The sequence below is a fragment of the Trachemys scripta genome, chromosome 12, assembly GCF_013100865.1.
Source record: "Trachemys scripta elegans isolate TJP31775 chromosome 12, CAS_Tse_1.0, whole genome shotgun sequence".
Taxonomy (NCBI): Eukaryota; Metazoa; Chordata; order Testudines; family Emydidae; genus Trachemys; species Trachemys scripta.
Window position 1 is genome coordinate 19829741 of NC_048309.1, and position 23422 is coordinate 19853162.

The following is a 23422-nucleotide window of genomic DNA, read 5'->3' on the forward strand; positions in this document are numbered from 1 at the left end:
CCCCCCAGCTCGTGCTGTCACCCCTCACCCCACGGCTTCCCCGAGCCCCCAGTTTCGCGCTGTCACCCCTCATCCCACAGCTTCCCCGACCCCCCAGCTCCGTGCTGTCACCCTCCCAGCTCCGCGCTGTCACCCCTCACGCCATGGCTTCCCCGACCCCCCAGCTCCGTGCTGTCACTCCTCACTCTACAGCTTCCCTGAGCCCCCTGCCTCCAGCTCCATATCTGTCACTCCTCACCCTGAACCCCTATCTCCATGCCTCCCACCCTCTTACCACAGCTCCCCAGCACCCTCTAGCCCCTCACTGTAGTCCCTTGGACTCCAAAACATACTTGCACACTCTCCACAGCCCAACACCCACCAGCCCCTCGCGTCATCACCCTGACACCCTGACACCCATCAGCCCCTTTGCCGCATCCCCCTGGTGCCCAGCACCCACTAACCCCCCGCCATATCCGTGTGGTGCCCAACACTCACCAGCCCTTTCACCGCATCCCACCAGTGCCCAATGCCCACCAGCCCCTTCACTGCATCCAATGGGAGCCCAATGCCCACCAGCCCCTTCATCACAAAACCCTGGTGCCCAACACCCAGCAGCCCCTTCACCTCATCCCATGGGTGCCCAACATCCACTAGCCCCACGCTGCATTCCCCTGGTGCTCAGCACCAACAACCCCCTTGCCAAATCCCTGTGGAGTTCAAAGCCCACCAGCTCATTCATACCAGCCCCTTCAAGCCAACTAACTATCTTGCTGCAGCTCCTGGAGCCCATCACTCTCAAGTGTAATTATTATTCAATGGAAGTGCCACCTCTCTGTGGCCCCTACAACCTGTGCCAACCAGTTCCCTTGCTGCAGCCCCCTGAGGCTCAACACTCACCAGCCCCCACCCTGCAGTCTACAAACCAAGGACTATTTGCAGAATGATTTTGAATAGTGAATAAAATTTGAACAATATGGTGAATTCTCCATCTCTTGACGTCTTTATAGCAAGACTGGCTACTTTTCTAATTGAGATGCTATAGCTCTGACAGAAGTTATGGCTTGATGCAGAAATTATTGGGTGAGGTTCTTTGTGTAATGCAGGTCAGATTAGATAATAATGATTCCTTTTGGCTTTAACAATCTATGAAAATATCTTAATTTTATCTATAGCAGAGCTGGTATTGTACTATAATTGGAAATGACTGCCTAGGGAGGAGTACTGCAGAAAGGGATCTGAGGGTCATAGTGGATCACAAGCTAAATATGAGTCAACAGTAAGCAAGACACAGGAAGTAATTCTTCTGCTCTACTCTGTGCTGATTAGGCCTAAACTGGAGTATTGTGTCCAGTTCTGGGTACCACATTTCAGGGAAGAGGTGGACAAATTGGAGAAAGCCCAAAGCAGAGCAACAAAAAAAATTAAAGGTCTAGAAAACATGACCTATGAAAGGAAGATTGAAAAAATTGGGTTTGTTTAGTCTGGAGAAGAGAAGACGGAGAGGGGACATGATAACAAAAGTTTTCAAGTACATAAAAGGTTGTTACAGGGAGGATGGAGAAAAATTGTTCTCTTTAACCTCTGTGGATAGGACAAGAAGCAAGCGGCTTAAATTGCAGCAAGGGAGGTTTAGGTTGGACATTACAAACAACTTCTGTCAGGGTGGTTAAACACTGGAATGAATTGCCTAGGGAGGTTGTGGAATCTCCATCACAGAGATTTTAAAGAGCAGGTTAGACGAACACCTGTCAGGGATGGTCTAGACTCTAGATAATACTTAGTCCTGCCAGGAGTACAGGGGACTGGACTAAATGACCTCTCAAGGTCCCTCCAGTCCTATGATTCTATGATTATATAAATATGGGGCAAGGAGCAATCTTTGTTACTGCTGTATGCCGTAAACAGGAACTTGGTATTATTCATTTCTTGGGGCTAACTTTGTAATGCAAGAATCAGAGCCAATCAAGGATTAAAGGAAGGGAGAACAGAGAGTAAATATCTCTCTTCTGACTCCCTATTCTACTAATAACAGAGGGGAGCTCCCACTTCTCCTGGGCTGACATGGTGAGCCTTCCCCCTCCTCTTGCAATTAGCTTTAGCCTCTGGAGCTAGTGTTCATGAACTACAGACTGGTTCTCTTGTGTGAATAATTGAGCATCTTCCCCAGTGGCAGTTGGAGCACATTCACCCCTATACTCCACTCTGGTTCCATGGCCTGCTGGAGAGTTGGTGGCTCCTACATAGGGACATGAGCCCAAGTATGTACCTGGTGCAGTTCACAAACTCCCCTGCCACCTGTCCTTTGTGCAGCAAGAGGGAGATCCTGGTGCACATTTATGTAGGGTGCCTCAGGTTACAGCCCTTCTTCCAGCTTCTCCAGAACCTCTTACTGAGGTTCTAGCTCCACTTTTCTCTACACCTCCTCATTTATGCACACACCCCATCCATGGGCCCACAAAGTCGTGAGACTTCCTTGCCAACTTTGTCCTAGCGCTGGCTAAGATGGCCATCCATCACACCAGAAGGAGGAAGCTGGATGGTGGGGTGCTCTGCGACTGTGAGGCCTGTTTCTGATCCCTTGTTGTGTCATGCCTGCGAGCAGAGGTCTTCTGGGCAGCATCCACTGACTCCTTAGACACCTTTAAGGAGCAGGGGTGCTGTTGGGAGTTCTCTGCTCAGGCTGCCCTTCCAGTTCCCTGATTTTTAACCTTTAACCATAACTCCTGTCCCCAAAATTTACTTGGGTTCAATGGGCCCTCCCCACTGGTTAAGGGCCATTAGCTTTGGGCAGGCTAAGGTCCTCTTTCCAGGGACACCCTAGAGGATTCAGGGGGCCTTGGGCAAAGCGGGGGAGTTTGTACTCACTGGGTGGCACTCCGAGTCTGCGGCGGGGGGACCCTTCAGTCGTTCCGCATCTCCAGCGGTACTGAAGGGCCCCCAGCCGCCAAAGACCCAGAGCGACCAAAGGGCCCCCTGCCGCCAAAATGCCACCGCCGACTCGGAACGCCACCAGGTGAGGAAAGGGATTCTTGGCCAGGGCCTGGGGCAAATTGCCCCACTTCCCCCCCCCCCCAGCAGCTCTGCCTCTGTCCCCCAGTAGCCATAATAGGTTGGAGCGCATTCTGGATGAGGTTGACTGGGTGGGAAAGCAGAGAGCTGGGAAACAGGGCTGCTGGGCTCTACTTCCAACTCCCAGAGCAGAGCCTGAAGGGATGGGGGTGGTTCCTAGGGCAGAGACCAAGGAGCTTTGGCACCCATACTTCCGAGTTTGGGGCCTCAAAGTGACTGCCTAATGGAATCAGGATGATACCCATCCAATTGAATATTTAAATATATGTAAACTAGTATGCAAAAAAGGTGGCGGCGGTGGGGCTGCTGGGAAATTGTTGCTCCAGCCCTCAATACACTGCCCTGTCCTAGGGGCTGACTCTGAGCCAGCCCGGATGGATGAGCAAGAAAACTGCCCGCACCTCCTCTTGAGTGGGGAGGGGGAGCCAGTGGAAGGACCACGCCCCTGCGGCCGCGGAAGGCGGGCAGCGCCTCCCTTTCTATAAGACCATGTGACGATGACCCCGCCCCTTGTTTCCGGTGTGGAGAGAGGAGGCGGAAGTGAAGCGGAAGTGGCCTTGGAAAAGCGCCGGGAGTGAGCGGCTGGAGTCATGGAAGAATGAGCGCGCCCCCTGCCCTGCTGCTCTAGGGCGCCATGGAGACCGTGCAGCTGCGCAACCCGCGCCGGTGAGGGGCTTGGGGTGTCGGGACTAGGGGTTGGGTCATGGGAGGTTGGGGGACGAAGGAGGTTCGGTCGGTCTGTGGGAGGCGGCGGGGACAAGGGGGTGGGTCGGTCGGTCTGTGGGAGGCTGGGGACGAGGGGGGGTGGGTCGCTCTGTGGGAGGCTGGGGACGAGGGGGGGTGGGTCTGTCTGGGGGAGGCTGGGGACGAGGGGGGGTGGGACGGTCTGGGGGGGATGAAGGGTTTGGGTCGGGATGAGGGGAGGTATGGGTCGGTCTGTGGGAGGTGGGGGAGGGAGATGAAGGCGGTGGTGCTGTGGGAAATATAAATAAAACACCTGCCCACTGAAAGGTTAAATCGTCTAAAATCAGCCCAGGTTCGTAAGTGACTCATCCTTTAGATATACCACGTTTTCCCAGGGAGAGCAGGGAGCCGTGGGATGGGTGACATAGCAACCAGCATCACAGGACTTTTCTCCTCAGGCTAAAAATCCTCTGAGGCAGCATGTGTCACTTCAGCTTCACTAATATTGGTGCGTGGACCATGCTGCAGTGGGAGTGTTAGAAATTCATCAAGAAGGGATAAAAACAACTGAAGGGAAATAAATGTAATATGTACAGAGCCCAAGTATAATAATTATGTGAATAAATGATAAAGGACTGGGGTTATTAAATACATGGCAGGGTAATAAACCTTGCATCCATTAGGGATAGAAGAAAAAGAATTTGATAGTGGAGTGGTAAATTCTTATGTTTGCTCCTAAGGTAAAGTTTGCAGTGGCTAGGGCAAGGTGTAGGCGTTTGTTCCTTACATATCTGTGGAAAGAGGTGTCTGTTTTATCAAGTAGGCTGTGTGTGGTTGCATTATGGTAACAAGTTTTGTTGTGGCAATAACCAGCACTACTGATGTGCAGCTAAAATGTTGGCATCACAATTTCCAGTCTTCAGTGCCCTTGTGTTTTAATAAAATACCCTCACAAATTTCCTTTTCTTAAAGAGGGATTAGATAAATTTAAGAGTAAACATGTGCTCCATCACATTTGCAATTTGTTCAGGCTAGTAATTGTGTTATTTTAGGAACCTTAGTGAAACCCCAAGTCATAGAAAGCTAAGAATAGGATGAAGCTAAGAGACTTCAAGACTTTTCAGTAGGTTAAATATTACACAAGAAAGATGCAACCTGGAGTAATTGCAAACTACTTAATGTAAGTGTGGTAAGTAGAACATAAAAATGGCCATAGTGGGTCCATCTAGCCCAATATCCTGTCTTCTGACAGTGGTCAACGCCATGTGCTACAGAGGGAATGAACAGAACAGGTGATCCTCAAGTGATCCATCCCCTGTTGCCTATTCCCAGCTTCTGGCAAACAGGGTTTAGGGACACCAAATCTTGAAAACAAAAGTTAAGCCACATGTCTTTCAGCAATGATACTGCTATATAAGGCATCTGTCTTATGACCATCAAAAGGGTATGTTAAAATTGTGACTATGTTCAGGGTGGTAGAAGATTCAGAAAGTAGTCGTCTTGCCCTGAGGCATTTACAATCTAGATAGACAACCAAAAACACAGTGGGAGACCCAAAGAAATGTTCTATAAGCCCCTTTTAAGAATAAGCACTTAGAGCTCAAGAAGGTAGGCACTTTAAAAATACCTTAGAAACAATTCTGCCACACTTGTGGTGGCCGTTGCGGGTGATTGTTGTGGTAACTTTCTGTTTCCATTAATGTACATCTCTTGTGAGATTGCACACAGCTTTATCTTTTAGGTTAGATCTGCTTGGTCCACATATTCTTAGAATTTTTCAGTGTTCTTATGTCCATTTGTAAGATGAGGACCTTGGACAAAAGAGGGGGAGAGATGGAGACTAGCTGTAGAAGAACACAACCAATGGCAACACTTTGAATGAATGAGGAACATCAAATTGCTTTAAAGAGAACCCTAGGGGGTAGAAACCTGGAATATTAAAACATTAACTGTTTTTTGTTTTTTTGCCACTAGATTAGTTTAACAGTGGGATCAGGCTTGCAGAGAAGAGAATTTGCAAAAACAACTTTAGCATAATCAGGCCTCCACCCTTTGACGCAACCCTGTCAAGTTGTGGAAAAACAAATGGCTCAAACCTTTTCTATTGAAAAATGGAAGCACAAGTCTTGCACTCAAAAAACAAAACAAAAAACCCCACCTTTTGTACTAAGAGATGTCAAGTCTGCTGTCAGGTTGCTTTTTTAATTGATTGGGGGGGGGAAATCAGATGTTTAATTGCTAACGTCTCCTCTTAATAATAAGTTATATATCAGTAAAGGTCACTATTGCATGTATATTTGGCAAAAAGTGAAATTATGTTAGTTCTTTGCACTCCTGGCTCTTCCATTAAATGGTCAAAATGTTTAGTTGTAGTGCAAACTAATTAGCATGACAAGATGTTTATTCTTAACAGCTATGCACAGAACCGTGTATACTGTTACTTATGTTCCTCAGTGTTCTTTATCTTCTTTGTGTCAGGTACAGCAATGTCTGTTGGGTGTGAAGACGAGTTATATCTTGGGATTTCAGTGAAACCTTTGAATAAACCTGTTGCCTTCCTATCATTTCACTGCAGGCTGTACTTGAGCAACCCGAGATAGGGGATGTTTTAGAGGCATCTCTTCAATTGAATGAAGTTTCAGTTTGTCAAAATGCTATCGGTAGCTTGCAGCTGCTTCTAACGGTATATTTGAATGATGAACTGAAGAGGCAGCTTCCTTTGTTCTGTGGCGTAGATAACAGTTGTTTTTTTAAATGATGGAGTAACATTTCTACTAGTAGAAATGTGTGCATTTATTTTATAACTCTTTATGCAAACGTTTAACTATACTTGACCCATATTGCAGTGTTCATGTCCATACAGTAATGCTGGTTTTATGGCTTCAACTCTCTCTAAAAATGTACACCGATTTTAAATGAATCGGCTCGCTCACTCATTGATTCAGAGCTTTTTAGTTAATGATTAAATAAAACTTGAATTTCTGAATTTGTTCGGAATCTGAGTATTCTGGTGGTGTCATAAGAAACAGAAGTTAAGTTGGCTTCTAATTAACTTGTGTAGTGCTTGGATTTTCTAAAATTCTATCTTGATACTTAATGGTTGGGTCTCATACTAGATGCTTTTTTTAGTATAGTATCTGTCCTTTAGATTTCCACATTTCACACTGCTTGGAAATTGTGACTTATATGGTGATTATCTACTGATTTTTTTTTTTCTTTCAAACAAGTAACATTCTGTTGGTTCAATGCTTATCTTTGCAGAGAAGCTAGTGACTACTTTCAGTATTTCGCCATTTCCTGAGTCTGCTTGTTTGTAATATTTTCTTCATTTCAGGAAGCCATTGTACATAACGCATGTGTGTACTGCTTCTGCTATATTGCTTTTGTATATAAACATAACGGAAAATGAGCACAGCGTGGCTTCTATTCCTGGTTTACAAAATCTTAATCAAAACTTTTTACATTTTTTAATAGCATCTGATGAGCCACCTTAGTATCACAAATACAAAATCTGTATTTGCGGTCTTGATGTTTAGTAACTCCAGCCCATAGAAGCCATCAGATATTTATTTGTAAGTTGTAAGCATACACACGTGCTTCATCTTAACCTGGCTCAAGTGTGGGAATCAAAATTGACTGATAGTGGGGGATCATGCCTGTCTTTTGGATCCACAACTGAGCTCTTTTGGGTTCAAATGGAGGCAATGTATCTTTTCTTGTGTCTATTATATGTCACTTAGTGGATTGTAAAGGATAGGTTTTGAGAGCTTATGTCCTTAAGGACTGTTTAGAACCTTGTAGTGATTGTATGTAATGTACATTAAAGGTAACCTGCAAAGACTAGCTTTGTGCTTTTCTTGCTGCTTTGTGATGAATGAGAAGTTTGTTTTTTTTCTTCAAATTGAACGAGCATAGGAATCTTTAACAAAGGCAACCTTGCTCCTAAGTGTTTCAACTATAGGAGACTTAAGCAGTCTGACTAAAAATCACTTTCTATCTCGGTTAATGAGATTTCAGTTTCATTGTTGGGTTTTTTTTATGCCATTATCCTACCAGTTCTCCAATCATTCATAGTCTTCCAAGATGTACAAAATCTGAATTTCAAGTGTGAAAAATAAGCAAGGAAAAAACCTCCCCCAAACAAACCTTTTCTTTATGCATCACAAAGCATCAAAAAAAAAAAAAGCAGAAAATAAATTTAACAAAATGTTTGTGTGGGTTCTTGGTACAAGCTTTTTCTAAACTATCTTATGCCACAAGACTTCGAGCTTGTTGAAGATTTGTTCAATAAGTGTAAACATCATGATGTTCAAATGGTGTGGAAATGATCCTGAATATATTCTGATACTACTTACTGTTTCCTGCCACTGAGAGGAAATGTAGATCTTTGTGCTTGATAAAACGCTGCCCTCCTGTAAGACTTAGACCTTTTGTAGTAGTAAGAAATAGCAGTACCTGGCGGTCTGATTGTGCTAAATGCAGTTTACTTCACACTACATCTAACCGCTGTATTTTACTCCTCAAGCAGACTAAATTTTATATTAAGATAAAATGTATTTTTGTCAAATTGTCAGAGTTGCATGGTTTAAAATGAGTTTTACTTAAAGTTCTGTTCTCAGAAATAACCAAATTACAGAATCTTAAACTCTTTCATTTCTACATCTCTGTATATATCCAGGCAGCTGAAGAAATTAGATGAAGATAGTTTGACTAAGCAGCCAGAAGAAGTATTCGATGTACTGGAGAAGCTGGGAGAAGGGTGAGTGTCTTATACAATGTGGAGAATGTAAACTTGTCCAAGAACATATACACATAATGGCTGACTATTTGTGAAGACCTGTGGTGGTGTTTTTTTTTTTTGTTTTTTTTTTAAACAGAGAACTTTTTGTGAGGCAGGTGGCATTTTGAATATAGTGCTTGTCATTGGAACACCTACATCTAAGCTCTGAGTTGTGTAAACACCAATTTTAAATTGAGGAACTTTTAAATTTAAAAATGCTTGAATGGACACTGGAAATAAAATGTACATTTTTCTAGCTTAAATGTAATGTGTCTCATTTGATGACAGAGCCCTAATATAAACAAACTTTTTACTAGATAAAACAATAAAGACCGTATCAAAACTGTTTTATAGACATACCTACTGCTATTTCAGTGTCTCCATTCAGTGAATGGGACTGTTGGCTTTGGAGCTGCATTTTTAAGGATACTTTTTAGCAGGGATCTCATTGTGAATCAAGTAGACAGAAAGAATCAGCATTCTCACTTGAAAGTATTGGGTATCGGAAAACATAAGTAGTTGTAAATTGTCTAACTTTTTTATCAATTCTTAATCCAAATATTAAAATGTAGAACATAAAATAAGTAATAGAAGAATTAAATTGTTGAGAATAAAAATGACCATTTCAGTTGTTGGGCGTTACACACAGTAACCCTTTCATTTTCCTGGTTTTTAATGTACAGGCTATAGCTAGAAAACATCACCTCCTTACTGAAGTATAAAAAGCCGAAATTAATTGTAAATCCAGACAAAGAGGCAAGCAAAAAATATCTAGCGCTAGAATAGCAAGAGTGGGAGGCATATTTCCCCACAAAGTATAGGAGGGAAAAAAACATACTTCCCTACTCCTAAGTGGAGAACTTGAAGAACTGTATTAACATTGCTGAACATTGAAAACTGAAATTAAATGTTCTCCTTTTCATCTTAGAACCTCTTGTTGGAAGTTCAGTGTGGTGTAGGAGGAAGATGCTAACTAGAAGAAACATAAAAGTTGAGGTTAGGTTGCATTCTGATACTCAGGCACTTCTTTTTAATCCTATCCTGTGCCTGAATAAGATATGTTGAACAAATCATGAGACTGACAACTTCTGTAAACTCAGTAGTCTATTTCAAATGAACCCATGAAACTGACACTGCACTTGTGCCCAGTAACAATATCTAGTTCTGGCAAAATGGATGGACTGTAAATTCTTACTAACTGGCATCCAGTTAAACAGTTAAGTGCTGTGTGAAATTCTGAAACTACAATAACTGAATACAATGTTGAATTCTAAACCTCTGACAATGTACAGACTTATGCTGGAAAAGTATTTTTTTTCCATCAAGATAGCTGGAACATATTTGGTCTATTTGAATTACAGTATACCAGTGGAGACAGACAACTGTGTTTGAGACAAGATTTAGGAATAGTTATAGTAAACACTAATGCTGGCGGAAAAGTTGGTGATAAAAAATTGAAAGCCTCAGAAAAGTTAATTCTTATGGCTCTTTTTATTTATTTACAATTTTATAAGAAATTAAAACTTATTTATTCTAAGCCCTTCTGTCTCAAAGTAAATTTCTTATTCCGATCCTCTTGTTCATTGAAGCAATAACTTATTTAATTTTGGGGGTGAGAGGGTTATCCAAATACCTTGATTTTGTAGAAAAACATAATATTGGAATGTAGGGGCAAACATCTTATTTCTTTTTGTCTTTCTAATTTGCTTATCTTGGAACAGCTTATACAGTGTTTATTGTGTGGTGCTGTGAAATACAGAGACTTTCTTGGCTACGTCTCCACCAAGCCCTGCAGATTTCTCTACTTTAGGGTCAGAACTGTGTCTTGTGAGAAGCCCCTATGTTACCCTATTTTTTCCTGCATCTTTGAAACGATTGCAGTGCTTTACTTCAGTCTGAGATAATCTGGACACCATCACTGTACTTCATGAATTAGATGGATATAAGTGACGGTTTGGTTTACTTCCCTGTTGCCTGCAAGTTTATTGCCATGACATCCATTCGTTTCTCAAGAGTTATTGTGTATGCATTATAGGAAATCGTTGCTGTACCTTATTTGCAAATGGATGAAAACATAATTTTAAGCATGCAAAATATGAAGCTTCTATACCATGTGCTTATATATAAAAGTATATAGTATTGCCCAAGATGGTCTAAAGCTTTGGGATGAGGACAGTGGTTGACCGCTTCACTCCTCTGGCACAATGAAACTCTCAACAATAAGAATAAAATTTGTTGTGTGGGAGATAGAACTTTCTCAGGCACCGTTCCAAGACGCTGGAATGAACTTGCTCAGACACTAAGGACCATCATAAACCTCACCACCGTCCATTCCAACATCAAGGCTCACATTTTTTCACTTTGCCTTCTCTAACATAAACATATATCAACAGATATATCTTATATTCGAACAAACAGACAGAAAAATCTACCAAAACAAGACACTCCACTGCATATATTTCTCCATCTGGGGAGAGGATGAGAGAACAAACAAGTGGCAGATGTATAGTCATGTTGTTCAGTTACTATGGTGATGAGCATGATATAAAAACCTATATAGACCAGTTTTTACTGCACTTCAGTTAAATGTATATTGAAAATAGTTTAGAGAAATGAGTTTGCTGGAGTTTGGGTAAAAAGGTATTTTTAAGGTTATTGGGAATGTGGTGATTAGCATCTTTTCTATGTATTTCTCATTGTTACTATAGCACCAGGAGCCTGTAGATTAACTGAAGTTTTGCAAATACTCCTGTTTTATTATGTCCAAGTTGTATGTGGTGTTCAAAAAATCAACTATTAAGATATTCGTAGTAGGAGAGGTCATTAAACAATGTTCCTTTTTTCCCAGATTATGATGCACCTCTAAGTGTAAACCAAAAAGTGTGCCAGTTTTTAACCTGTTGTATTGCTTGTATTTAGTATTTCACATTTTGATTGTTACAGATCCTATGGCAGTGTATTCAAAGCTATTCATAAAGAAACAGGTCAAGTTGTTGCAATTAAACAGGTTCCTGTTGAGTCTGACCTCCAGGAGATCATAAAGGAAATATCCATAATGCAGCAATGTGATAGGTAAGTGCCTGCAATGAATCCCACCTGCAACCCCTTAAGAAAAGTATTGCATGGGATCTGCTTAGCAGTTGAATCTAGGAAACACTGTGCTGTTGCACTGTCTGAGGTGGACTAGCCAACATTTATCAAAGAAACATGATTTACATTGAGTTTTTTTTTAAATGTTCTTAAACTGGCCTCTCCTCAGTCTAGTTTAATAGACTTTGTTTACAATAAGTGCTATTTGGAAAACCGAAAGAGAGCAGGCGATGTATGCATGATTTCTCTCTCTCTCTCCCCTCACCTCAGCGTGCCTCCACCTGAGTTCCACTTGTGTGTTTCACTTTGCATATGCACAGGCTAGTGAATTCTTACATAAGAGAGATTCATTCATAGAGCAGAGAGTTTATTTTTGTTCCTTTTATAACTGGTCCATTTTTGACAGCCTTTGGCTTCTTTCTAAAGGACAGAGGGTCATTCTTATGATCTGATACATTAATATATAGAGTAGGTTATTGCTTCTTGGGCAGCCAGGCAGCAACTGTAGATAAGATAAACTGACCTATTGTACTGTAAAGACTTAACTCTTATTAGATAAGTAAAATGCATTATGTCTCAGAACTAAATTGCAGAACTGGGAGGAATGGTTGTTATGGTATTTCAGAGGAAATCCCCAAATGGAGGATCTGAGCATTTCCTGCAAACTCTTAACCTTGTAATATATTCAGCCTTAAGTCTGGGATCCCAAGTCTAACCCTGAACTCTTAGCATCTTTTTTGGTTGTGCTTTATATTGTGCTCCTATTTATAAAATTGCTTTCATCAACAGTATCTGACTCGTTTTCTCTAATTTTCCATAGTCCCCATGTAGTCAAGTATTATGGCAGCTATTTTAAGAACACGGACCTGTGGATAGTCATGGAGTACTGTGGAGCTGGATCTGTGTCTGATATAATTCGATTACGAAATAAAACAGTAAGTCCTTTCCCCTTACAATCCATATTTATACAATGTCAAGCTTTAAGTATCTAGTCTTAAATATTACATATTTTATATTACATTAAGTAGCTTTGTAGTAGTCTCTGCATAGTTCTTTGGCCTGATTTTTTCAGAGCATCCAGAGCTCTCATTAGCTGTCCTGTGAGCTGCAAGCACCCAGAACTCCTGGAAACCACAATGTTTAACTAGGTAGCTAACTTGATCATTCAAGATAATGTAATTGCAGTTTGAGTAAGTTTTCTGATTAAAATGATCTGTATGTCTGAAAAAATAGAATCCTGATTTTCAGTGCTGGGCTTTTTATAGCTGACTTTGTCTAGTTACAGTGGTGGTGTAATAGCAAGTTACCTGTGAAAGGGCCATGTACACACAATACATGAAGGGAGACAAAGTAAACCAGCTGTACTGTGTATAGATAATACTGTATCTTGGTAACTGAAACTGCATAGAATTTTCTGCTAGTTGGTATGGGAATCTTGTATTTGTATTTCAAGGAAATGTTGGTCTTCGGCATGAGATACCAATCTGCTTTTTTTTTCTTTAGTTGACAGAAGAGGAAATAGCTACAATAGTACAAGCAACCCTCAAAGGACTAGAATATCTGCATTTTATGAGGAAAATACATAGGGATATCAAAGCTGGAAATATATTACTAAATACAGAAGGACATGCTAAACTTGCAGATTTTGGGGTAGCAGGCCAACTTACAGTGAGTAAAATTGTTACTTGGGTTGTGTATGTACAAATTTCTCATTCAGCCTGCAGGTACAAGTGAAACACTTACTGGAGAGAGTATGCTAAATTCAATTGTTTGGCACTTACATGAATGCAGTGCACATGCACTACAATGGGGCCCAGAGGAGGGACAGGCAGGCTGACACTCTGGCTTTCTTGTTCACAGAACTAAAGCACCAAAATAGTTGTGTGTAGAAGCACATACTGTAGTAACACCTACTGTTTTCTACTGAGTCCCCACACAGTTCTGCCAATACATCTTAATCCTAATGTGCAAAATTCCTTATTTCAGTCTTACTGAGTAACTTTTGTGTATAATCTTTAGGGACAGTGTTATTTATTAATGAATAGCTGGCAAACTTGTTTCTTCTGCTTGCCAAATAGTCTGTTCTTCTGCTCCCCCCAACCCCCCCTTCCATTTTAGGATACCATGGCAAAACGGAACACAGTTATAGGAACCCCATTTTGGATGGCTCCAGAAGTGATCCAAGAAATAGGGTATAACTGTGTAGCAGATATCTGGTCACTGGGAATCACTTCAATAGAAATGGCTGAAGGAAAACCACCATATGCAGATATTCATCCAATGAGGGTAAGGACTGAGGCTTCTTCAGATATAACTCTCTCGCAGAATGCAGGTAGCCTCTGTTGGCAGTTAGCTGAATAAACATTTTACAAGATGCTGTCTAGCTTTTTAACCTAGAGAAAATGAGCAAGCTTTTTTTAACCTGTGCTTTTTAATATTTAGTAAAATGAAAAGAAAAAAATCTTCAAAGGAAAATCTGCCAACTTGATTCTTTTGTGTCAAGGCATGTGAAATGACCAGGTTTGTTCAGAATATGCATGTGTGGAAATGGGTAGTCTTGAGTTTGATCCAAAGTGCATCTTTTTGTCACAGCCACCAGTAAACACTATTTTTCATGGTCATCATCATAGCTTATTGGTCCAAAATTTCAGCCAAGATCTGGTGTTATCACTTATCTCAAATAGCTCCTCGGGAGTACAGCACGTTGCTAGAGGGTGCTGTGTCAGTCGGTGCTCCAGTCTTTGCTTAGGGTCTCCACATTCACCTGTGGGGGGGAGGGGGTCCATTCCTCTGCTTTCACTTGGTCATATTGTTTCCAGTCTTTGCCATCCTAATTTTTACTAGATTTAGAGTACACCAGTGTTTTTGTTCGAGGTCAGTTCCTGTAAGGAGATGTTCTGAAGGAACCAGGTTCTCAGAGATCATTGGTAATTCCCACCATTGTGTTACTCCATTGCTTTCCACTGTGGTATTTTAGGTAAGGGATTTTTCAGAGGCAAAGCTCTTTTGGGAGTTCCACCTCTTGAGTGGTGGAATGTGTCCATACAGTGGGTATCCTGTATTATGCACCTGTTTTTCTCTTTCCTTTTTAGTAAAGGACTTTTAATGGTTTAAAATGGCAAATGTCACCCTCTACGCAAAATAGTGGCTTTGCCATAGGAAGAAACGCCGGTGCGGTGTACAAATCTCTTGCCCTCTTTGGAGGGGAATATACATAGCATTGGCATAAAGACTTGAGAAGCCACAGAGGGTTTTGGTACAATAACTTTGCAAGTGTCTGTCCTTATGCTTTGATCAAATGTTTGTCTGTTCTGTGTTTTTATCTTAAAGATTTCCAAAATCAATGAACACTAGAACAATACTTATTTTATTTTTATTATCAGGCAATTTTCATGATTCCTACAAATCCTCCTCCAACATTCCGGAAGCCGGAAGTCTGGTCAGACAACTTTACAGACTTTGTAAAACAGTGTCTTGTGAAAAGTCCTGAACAAAGAGCCACTGCCACACAGCTTCTCCAGGTCTGGTATTTGTTACCCGGGGTGCTCTCAGAGGGTATCAGAGGGAGTTCTTAACTAAACAAACTGCAGGCAATGAGTATTTGTGCAATTTGAAATGTTGGGTTTCCCTTCATGCTTCCCCTGTACAACTTTACAGTGTAAGATCAAGTTGTGTGAGGTTTTTAAACCTTTAGTTTTTTCCCTAGAAATTAGAATATCTCCTGCTTTCTGTTCCCATACTCATACACCCATCCTGGCACTTAACTATTAAGCCATACAGTTTATCCCTTAACTGACCCTCTGCTTAGAAAAGAGCCACATCTGATTACGTTAATGTCAAAGTCCTCCATTTCCTAGCTATCCCAATTTGCCTCTAGTTGTTCGGTGACCTCAGAGGCTACTACTTACAGAGATAAAGCAAAGCTAGTCAATTTCTAAAGCACACTCTGGATTTTAATAACCAACCTTCCCTTTGCTGTCTTTGAGCTGATGGAGGTTACCTGCCCTCTGTACCATGTTAGAGAAGCCTCAGTTCTTCTAAAGTACCTCTTCCTTTCCCTGACAGAGGTGCATCTTGGGTTCTGAAGCATTGTCAAGGGATTATCTCTGACTTTTGAGTTAATCCTTAGAATGTCAGAAGCAGGTGGCAAATAACGAAGGCAGACTGTTCGCCTCTTACTGGAAAGTGATAACCATAGTGTTATCTTAAGTGTTATGAATTACTTCATTTCTAGATATGACAGTTCAGAAATAAAGTATGTATGCAGGGTCATGCAGAAATGCCCCTGTAGTATGACTCAGTACGGATCTCTCATTCTCCATCACTAAAAAGGTAAATTATGAAATAAAAGTTTATAATAAAGTTTTTACTTGGTTGTGTGCCCCAACTGTAATTCAGCAGGGATAGGCATAACTCTGGGTAACAGCATTTTACTGCTTTGTCTTCATATCTGCTGCTTATAAAATATATCTACTTTTTAAGCATCCATTTGTTAAAAGTGCCAAAGGAGCGTCAATCTTGCGGGACTTGATTAATGAAGCAATGGATGTGAAACTGAAACGTCAGGAAGCACAACAGCGTGAATTGGATCAAGATGATGAGGAAAATTCAGTGAGTGTTTAATGGACACAATAACTTTAAAATATTGATGCTGATATATGTACAAATAGGTGCCTTTCTCAAACTGCTCTAAAGTAGTCCACATATTTGTTAGAGTCTAAAATTCCTCCCTCCTGATTATTGTCGTTGTTTGTATTATTGTAATACCTAGGAGCCCTAGTCTTGGACTAGGACCCCACTGGCTGCTTTAATACAGAAATTAACAATAATACTACATAATGTTCAGCTCAGTCTCTGATCCCAGCGTTGATTTGTTCCTGGGGTTTCTAGCTTAGGACTGCTCAACTCATGTCCTGTAGCTGCTCTCTCTTAGCCTGCTCCCACTTCCTTTATATTCAACCGTAGTGAGCTACATGCCTTAGTGAATCAGCAGAACATAGACACAACACCTACTACAGGACAATTACTAGTCCAGCAAAATACTTTAAAGATATGTAATAAATTTGTAGAAGACTTCAAATACATTTTCCTAGCTGGATCAAGTTTTTCCTGTAGTAGAGAGGCCTTTTGTTTGTAGTCTTCGGTGTTTTCTATTTTGCATTTTACATAACATAAGTATGTTGTTTTCTTCATACCATTTTCCTGATTTAGAAACCCCTTTATAGAAACTTCATACTGTACAATAGAAACAGACACAAATTTAAGGTGAGGGGATGTGTGCTTAGACTTCTTTGATGGTGTAGTGCTGTGAGCTTGAGTTCTGCGCTTTTTTTTCAGTTGAGGGAGTGAGATTCCAGAGTTGCAGACCAAGTAATTGCTTGTTCATATGCTACGTTTTGACTTTTGAATAAGTGGTGTTGTGTGAGTGGTGGTTTTTTCAAAAGCATGTCAAAAGCCAACTTGAAGCATGCTTTGTCAGTTTCAACCTGACTGAATAAAATGGACAACAGACGCCAAGCCTCTTCTGAAGCTAGATTTGAATAGCATGATTTGCAGTGAAATATAGGCATGTTAAATGCAGTGTTTCCTCACTGTGACGTTAGGGCTGCATTGTGCTTTGGGATGGAAGTAATCTTTACTCACTGTGTCACCATGATATTGACTCTAAGGTATGTGCAGCTGCTTATATGCCTGAATTGTGATAGCATCACTGACAGCTGGTGCCAGATATTTGGAGGTGGAGAGATTCCTCTAGTGTAAATGTTTTCCTGTGGCCTCTCTGCCCTGCCACATTACTGCTGCTAGAGGGAAAGAGTTACCAAGAGCTTCCATGGCACTGTAGGTTTTCTGCTGCAGCTTCTCACAGTGCTGGAGGGGGAGTTTATTGCCCACCTGCAGTAAAACTTCACCTCCCTCCCCCCGCCCCACATTAACTTTTGTAGTTCATCCTTTCCCCAGTCTTCTTGGTTTGGTGTTCAGGGGGTTTGGCTGTGAACTACCGGCACCCTTAGCGGGACAGAGGCCTCAGACATGGAGGCACTAGAGGAGGGCAGGGTGCGCTACCACATATTGACAATGGTGAGACCTTGTATTGTAGCTCTGTGAGAAGTAAGCACATTAGCCCTGTGACACTAGCTCAGATCACAAAGACCACAATCACATATACAAAGCAACTGGGGGCTTACCACTTATAACAAATGGCCTGTGAACATCATGGATGATTTTTTTTTTATGTAATTCATGGCAGTGTCAAGTATTGATTTATTTTTTTCCCCACAGAATATGCATGGCTGCTGAGTCCTCCCCTCCAGCTTCCCCACCAAACTGCTGCAATTTTTTCCAACAGCAGGGAGGTAGACGCAGGCATCTGCATGCACTTGTCTCTTGCTTAGTGCAGCTCATAGCACTTGGCAGGCATTGTGTTGGAGCAGTAGTTTGGGGATGGGACTGGATTTGGTGACCAGTTTTATGCAAGGAACAGTAGTTGGCACCACAACAGCTTGGAACATGTGCTACGAGCCACACTGAGCACAAGACTGTACATGCCCACTTCTGCCTCCTTGCTATTGGAAAAATTGAAGCAATTTGTCCTTGTCGTGCTCCCTTCTGACCAGTGACTTTAAAGTTGTACAGCTCCCGGCCTTATATTGTGATATACCCAGCAAGCTAGCCTGCCTAAAGGCCAGTGCCTGAGTGTTGCTTTCTCTCCGAGGGCTATGAATAGCATATTGCCAGCAGTTGCAAGTTACCACACAGCTCTTTCTAAGCAACCACCTTTATTCTTAAGGTAAAGGCATTACAGAGAAAACAGAAGTTTATACACGTGCTCAAAGCTTACCAGAGGTCACCCATCAGTCTTTCTCTTTTAGCAGGGCCCCATGTCTTTGCAGACTTTCTACAAGGTTTGGGATCCCCCTTGCTCAGAAGGTCCTGTCCATTTGCTGGATCAGAGAGAAGGCCAAGAGTCAGTTTAAATGCAGTGTTTTTATAACAAAAGCTCTTTCTTTGTCTGTTGGCCTCTGGAGTGCCCACTTTTGAACTAGTATGTGCAAGCCTCCCCAGGGTTGGTATCTCTTTAGTGTTTACAATCTGAGTGATTCACCTTAATCACCCCCCACTATTTTTAGTTCCTGATGAAGCTGTGCAACCCTCCCTTCCCCCCTCCCTCTGGAGTTGTGGGCCAGGGACTGTACACAATGATACATGACCAATCATACAGTATGTTCTCCCAAAGATACTGCATGGGATTGCAATATCTGTCACAATGTTAATGTGTGGTAACAAATGGAAAAAAATATTCTCTGGCATTATCTCTTTTGAGCTTCAGCATGCACATACACACTATAGACTGAATACTGCTGCCATCTAATAACTGTTCAGTGATCTCTAGATCATTTCAGAATGGGGTTTTAGTTCAACTATCATATCTGGCAATCTTAGGGCTTGTCTCCACTTACTGTGGATCGACGCTGTGGCAATCAATCCACCGGGGGTCGATTTAGCGGGTCTAGTGAAGACCTGTTAACTTGACCACCGATCACTCCCCCATCGACTCCGGTACTCCACTGGAATGAGAAGTATAAGGTAAATTGATGGGAGAGTTTCTCCCATCGACCCAACGTGGTATAGACACCACAATAAGTCGACCTAAGTTCATGTAGCTGGAGTTGCGTAACTTAGGTCGACTTAACCCCATAGTGTAGACCTGCCCTTAGAAATAGTAAGGGCTGAATGAGTATTGCAACTTAATTACTCCTAGTGATAGGCCATTGGGTCAGGGCTCAGATGCCAGTTGGCTGTGTTGGGACGCTTGTATTGCTAATATCTCTCTTCTGTAGTTAAGTGGAAGACTTCAGTCCCAGCATATTTCTAACAATAGATAAAGCTAGAGGAAAAGGAATGGAGAAGATCTTTCATTACCCATTTGGGAATAGGAAGGAGAGAAGAAAAGGCATAATTTGTTACATCTTGCTGACCTTACAAAATGTTTGTAAGACTCTGATACCAAAGAAATATTGGAAGTTGGTACCAATTCCCTTTGAATGTTGCCACTCTTTTAATAAGATTACTTTGATCAGTAAATGCATGTCTTGCATCCTCCTACAGGAAGAAGATGAAACAGATTCAGGTACCATGGTCCGGACAAGTGGAGATGAGACTGGTACTATAAGAGCTGCCAGTACAATGAGTGATGGAGCCAATACCATGATAGAACATGATGGAACGCTGGAATCCCAGCTGGGTACAATGGTAATAAATACGGAAGAAGAGGAAGAAGAGGGGACCATGAAGAGTAAGAACTCCTTTTTTAATGATTATATAGTCCCTAATTCACACAGAGATTAAAATACAAAAATTGAAGTGGGGAAAAACACATTAATGTATGTGGTCAAAAAGTACAATGAGGCCATAGTAGGATGAAATGTCAGCAGAAGGGAGAAAGCTAAATGTAATGGAAAGTTAAGATTATTACAATAAATGTCGTATGTATGGCAGCTAAGGATGTTTTAATTAAAAGTGAGTAATAGCTTTCAGCAAGCTGCTCTGCCAATGGAAGATATTAGTTTTATGGTAATTTATGTACTTTCACTATACTATTTATAGTAGATACTCTTAGTGTTGCTCTTCCCTTGACAAAACATACAAAATAATTATAAATTACCAGTTAAGCCCCAATCTGGGTTTTCTAATTTTGAATTCAGTTAATAGTTTTTCTATTATGGCATGTCTGCCTCACTTCCTGTTTCTAAGGAGATGTGCTGTCTGAAGTTACTAGATGCTCTCTGTTGTCATGGTTCCACTCAGTAGATGCAAGCATTTTTATTAGAGCGATTTTACTTCTAAAAAGTAAAGTAGTATTGGCTATTTGTATTGTGATTGTGCCTTGGGTTTCCAATCATGAATCAGAGCCCATTGTGCTAATACTGAACAAAAAAGATGATGCCTGCCCTGAAGAGCTTTCAATCTGAGTATAAAATGAGACAACCGGTGTATATAGCTCACAGGGAGAACACAAGGTAACAACAAAACAGGTCACTGTGACAAGTAGCGGTCACAGCACACCAGCTGTCTAGCACTGTCTGGGAGGGTGGGGGTGAGATGGTGTTTTTTGTAGGCATCATGGTAGAGGAGAGATTTAAGGAGGGACAATGCAGTGGCTTTGCAGATGTTTACAGGAAGTTCCTCCCTGGCATTGAGGTGACATGGGAGAAAGTGCAACAGTATTTTTTTTTAATATAAAAAATAAGCAGTGAAGGTTGGCGTTGATGGAAGAGCAGAGGTGGGGGTCTATACCTCAATAGTGTACGGAAAGACCGGTAGTATGGGAATAGGTCATAAGGGCCTTAAGTAAAGATGGGTAGCTTGTTTCAGCAGGGAGAGCCAGTGGACAGGAGCAAAGAGGTATATGTGATGTAGGAAAAGCAACAAACCAGGAAAACTACCTTTGCATTGACTTTTTCTGTGGGTATAAGTGGGCCAGGTTTGCATTGACCTAGGCTGGAAAGGAGGTGGTTGCAATAATTGAGATGCAAGATGTGGATCTGGATGGGGAGATTTAGCTGAGGGATTGGAGAGGAAAGGCTACATCTTAATGATGTAAAGCAGTAAGACGTGATAGTCTTTTAAGGCTTACCTTTTAAGCTGATATGGTGGTACAGACTAATGGTTAATTTCTTCTATGATTGTATTTAAAACATGATGGTTTGGAGAAATGCTGGTTCAAACGTGCACCTCTTTCAGCATAATCAGGAGTTGGGGAGATTCAGCCTCAGCCTGACCTGTGAAAGTTTTCCCTGTTGTGGGATTTTCATGACCCAAATAGAGACCTGGGCTCCATCAGCTGGAAAACGCTTGCTAAGCATAGTAAACATTCTAGGGAGTGGCAAGTCAGTCCTTGAAGGAACACGTCCAAGCCTGTTTGTGGCTTTAAAAATGAACTAGATAATGGAATCTGACTAATTGGTGTGACTTATATTTGCACCAGTTAGTTCTTAGGAGGCGGCTACTGCATGCTGCGTGAGCAGCAGGTACAGTGGGTTGCAGTTAAATAACACTGATACAAGTGTTCTGGGGAAATGGCCTCCTCTTTCAATAGGCGTGATGAGATTTGTTCAAAATGGAATCGTCTTTGTAACACTCAAATGTCTTGTGACTCATTGTCACTTATTCATGACAGTAATGTGACTATTTACCATTAAAAATGCTGGAGGTCTATTTACTATGGAATCAGTTGTTGTCCAGACAGTAGTGTGGAGCATCAAACCATAAACTTGGTTGCTGCAGGACCTATACTTCAGTCCTCTGGTTGTGTTGTCATTCTTAATTTACCTCTACTCTCTCTGTTGCATGTTATCTGGATGCAGACATTTTGTAGAAAATTTAACTATAGTGTATATAATCCATGTGGCATAGCTGGTGCTGGAGGCTGAAACTTTTACAAATAATTAGGCATGATGTGGTGGACCCACTGTCAACTTTACTGAATTTTAGTTTGCCCTGGTAATCTTGCGTGGGGGAACAGGTGGTGCAGCTCCAACTCCAACAATTGTGACGGGGACATACGGTCCAGCACTTCCTTCCTTACTGTTCTTCAATAGCTACTCCCTCTAGTTTGAGTGATTTTGACTGCTACTATTTAACCTATAACACTGCATTTGAACCAATTTGGGAGTCTATCTGATTTGTTTAGTTTTGAGAGGTTCATCAGCTGATCTGTCTTATTTCACCACAATTGGAAAAACCTTGGTCAGCATACGAAGTACCTGTTTGGAGAACTGTATCTCTTAGCAGCAGCTTCACTTAAGCTAAGCTATAGATTGGCTTCATTAGTCTGGGTGATGTGCTGCTTACCACACAACCTTTGCCTTTCAACAGCTGACCCTTCATTTCTGGCCTAAAATGCCTCTCTGGGAAAGGTGAAGTGCTTTGTTACATGTGGCAGGCAATGCTCTCTCTACTGGTTTCATCAAATGTTAGTCTCAGCAAACAGGAAACAACAAGACTGCAAGACAAAATTAGCACTAGCCATACTAGAAATGACTCCTAGTTGAAAAGGTTTACATGTGGAGTATTTGCATGAAAGAAATGTAGATGATACAGTGACCTTGGGACATAGACTATAAAATGTATCCAAAACTGGGAAGTGAGTCCATGCGTAGCTTAAATGCTTTAGTATTTAGGAGGCTGTTCAAGTATTAGTGATAATCTAGCTCTTATCACTCAGGCTATAGAGAATCCAGTGATGAACAGAGGGACAGTGTTAACGCTTGTCCAAGGATAAAAGGTGTGAGTAAAAATCCTTCATATACTCATATAGCATAGAGTATATTTGATTAGCTTGAGCAATTTTGCAGTCTTAAAAGATTGTTACATGGAATAAATTGGGTTCATTTCCCCCAGAATTCCAGGAGAAACCTGGTCTCATTCTAGCTAGGATTTTTCAGAGTTTGAGGGGAATTAAAAATTGTTTGCAGGATTAGTCCAAAAATCCTTTGATGCCTTAATATAGTGGTCCCCAACCTTTTTGTGGCCAGTAGCACATTCATGTTTTCAGAAGAGTGTGGCGGGCGCCAACAATTTTTCAAGGCTTATTTTGTATTTGTACATTAAATAATACGAAAAATATATTTAATATTACATAATATATGAATCCAGAGAAGCCGCGAGGACAGAGAACACCAGCGCCTGCAGCCCCGGAGTTCTCTGTCCCCGGCAGGCGCAGGGCCCTGGCTTCTGTCCCCTGCTGGGCACTAGGTGGGCCCCACGCCTGCCGGGAATAGAGAACACCGCGCCTGCAGCCTGAGTTCTTTTTCCCCA

The 23422-nt window shown here is 41.6% G+C and overlaps 1 protein-coding gene across 1 annotated transcript in view; it reads left to right on the top strand.

The window, feature by feature from the left end:
- The first annotated feature begins 3562 nt into the window (after nt 1-3562).
- Nucleotides 3563-23422, top strand: part of STK4 (serine/threonine kinase 4) — a 73780-nt gene continuing 53920 nt past the window's right edge. Inside the window, exons 1-9 of the mRNA XM_034787309.1 lie at nt 3563-3717; nt 8414-8494; nt 11459-11587; nt 12426-12540; nt 13109-13273; nt 13724-13891; nt 14989-15126; nt 16088-16216; nt 19712-19898. Of these exons, the coding sequence (XP_034643200.1) occupies nt 3686-3717; nt 8414-8494; nt 11459-11587; nt 12426-12540; nt 13109-13273; nt 13724-13891; nt 14989-15126; nt 16088-16216; nt 19712-19898 (1144 nt within the window). The 5' untranslated portion in view covers nt 3563-3685. The remainder of the gene's footprint in view (nt 3718-8413; nt 8495-11458; nt 11588-12425; nt 12541-13108; nt 13274-13723; nt 13892-14988; nt 15127-16087; nt 16217-19711; nt 19899-23422) is intronic.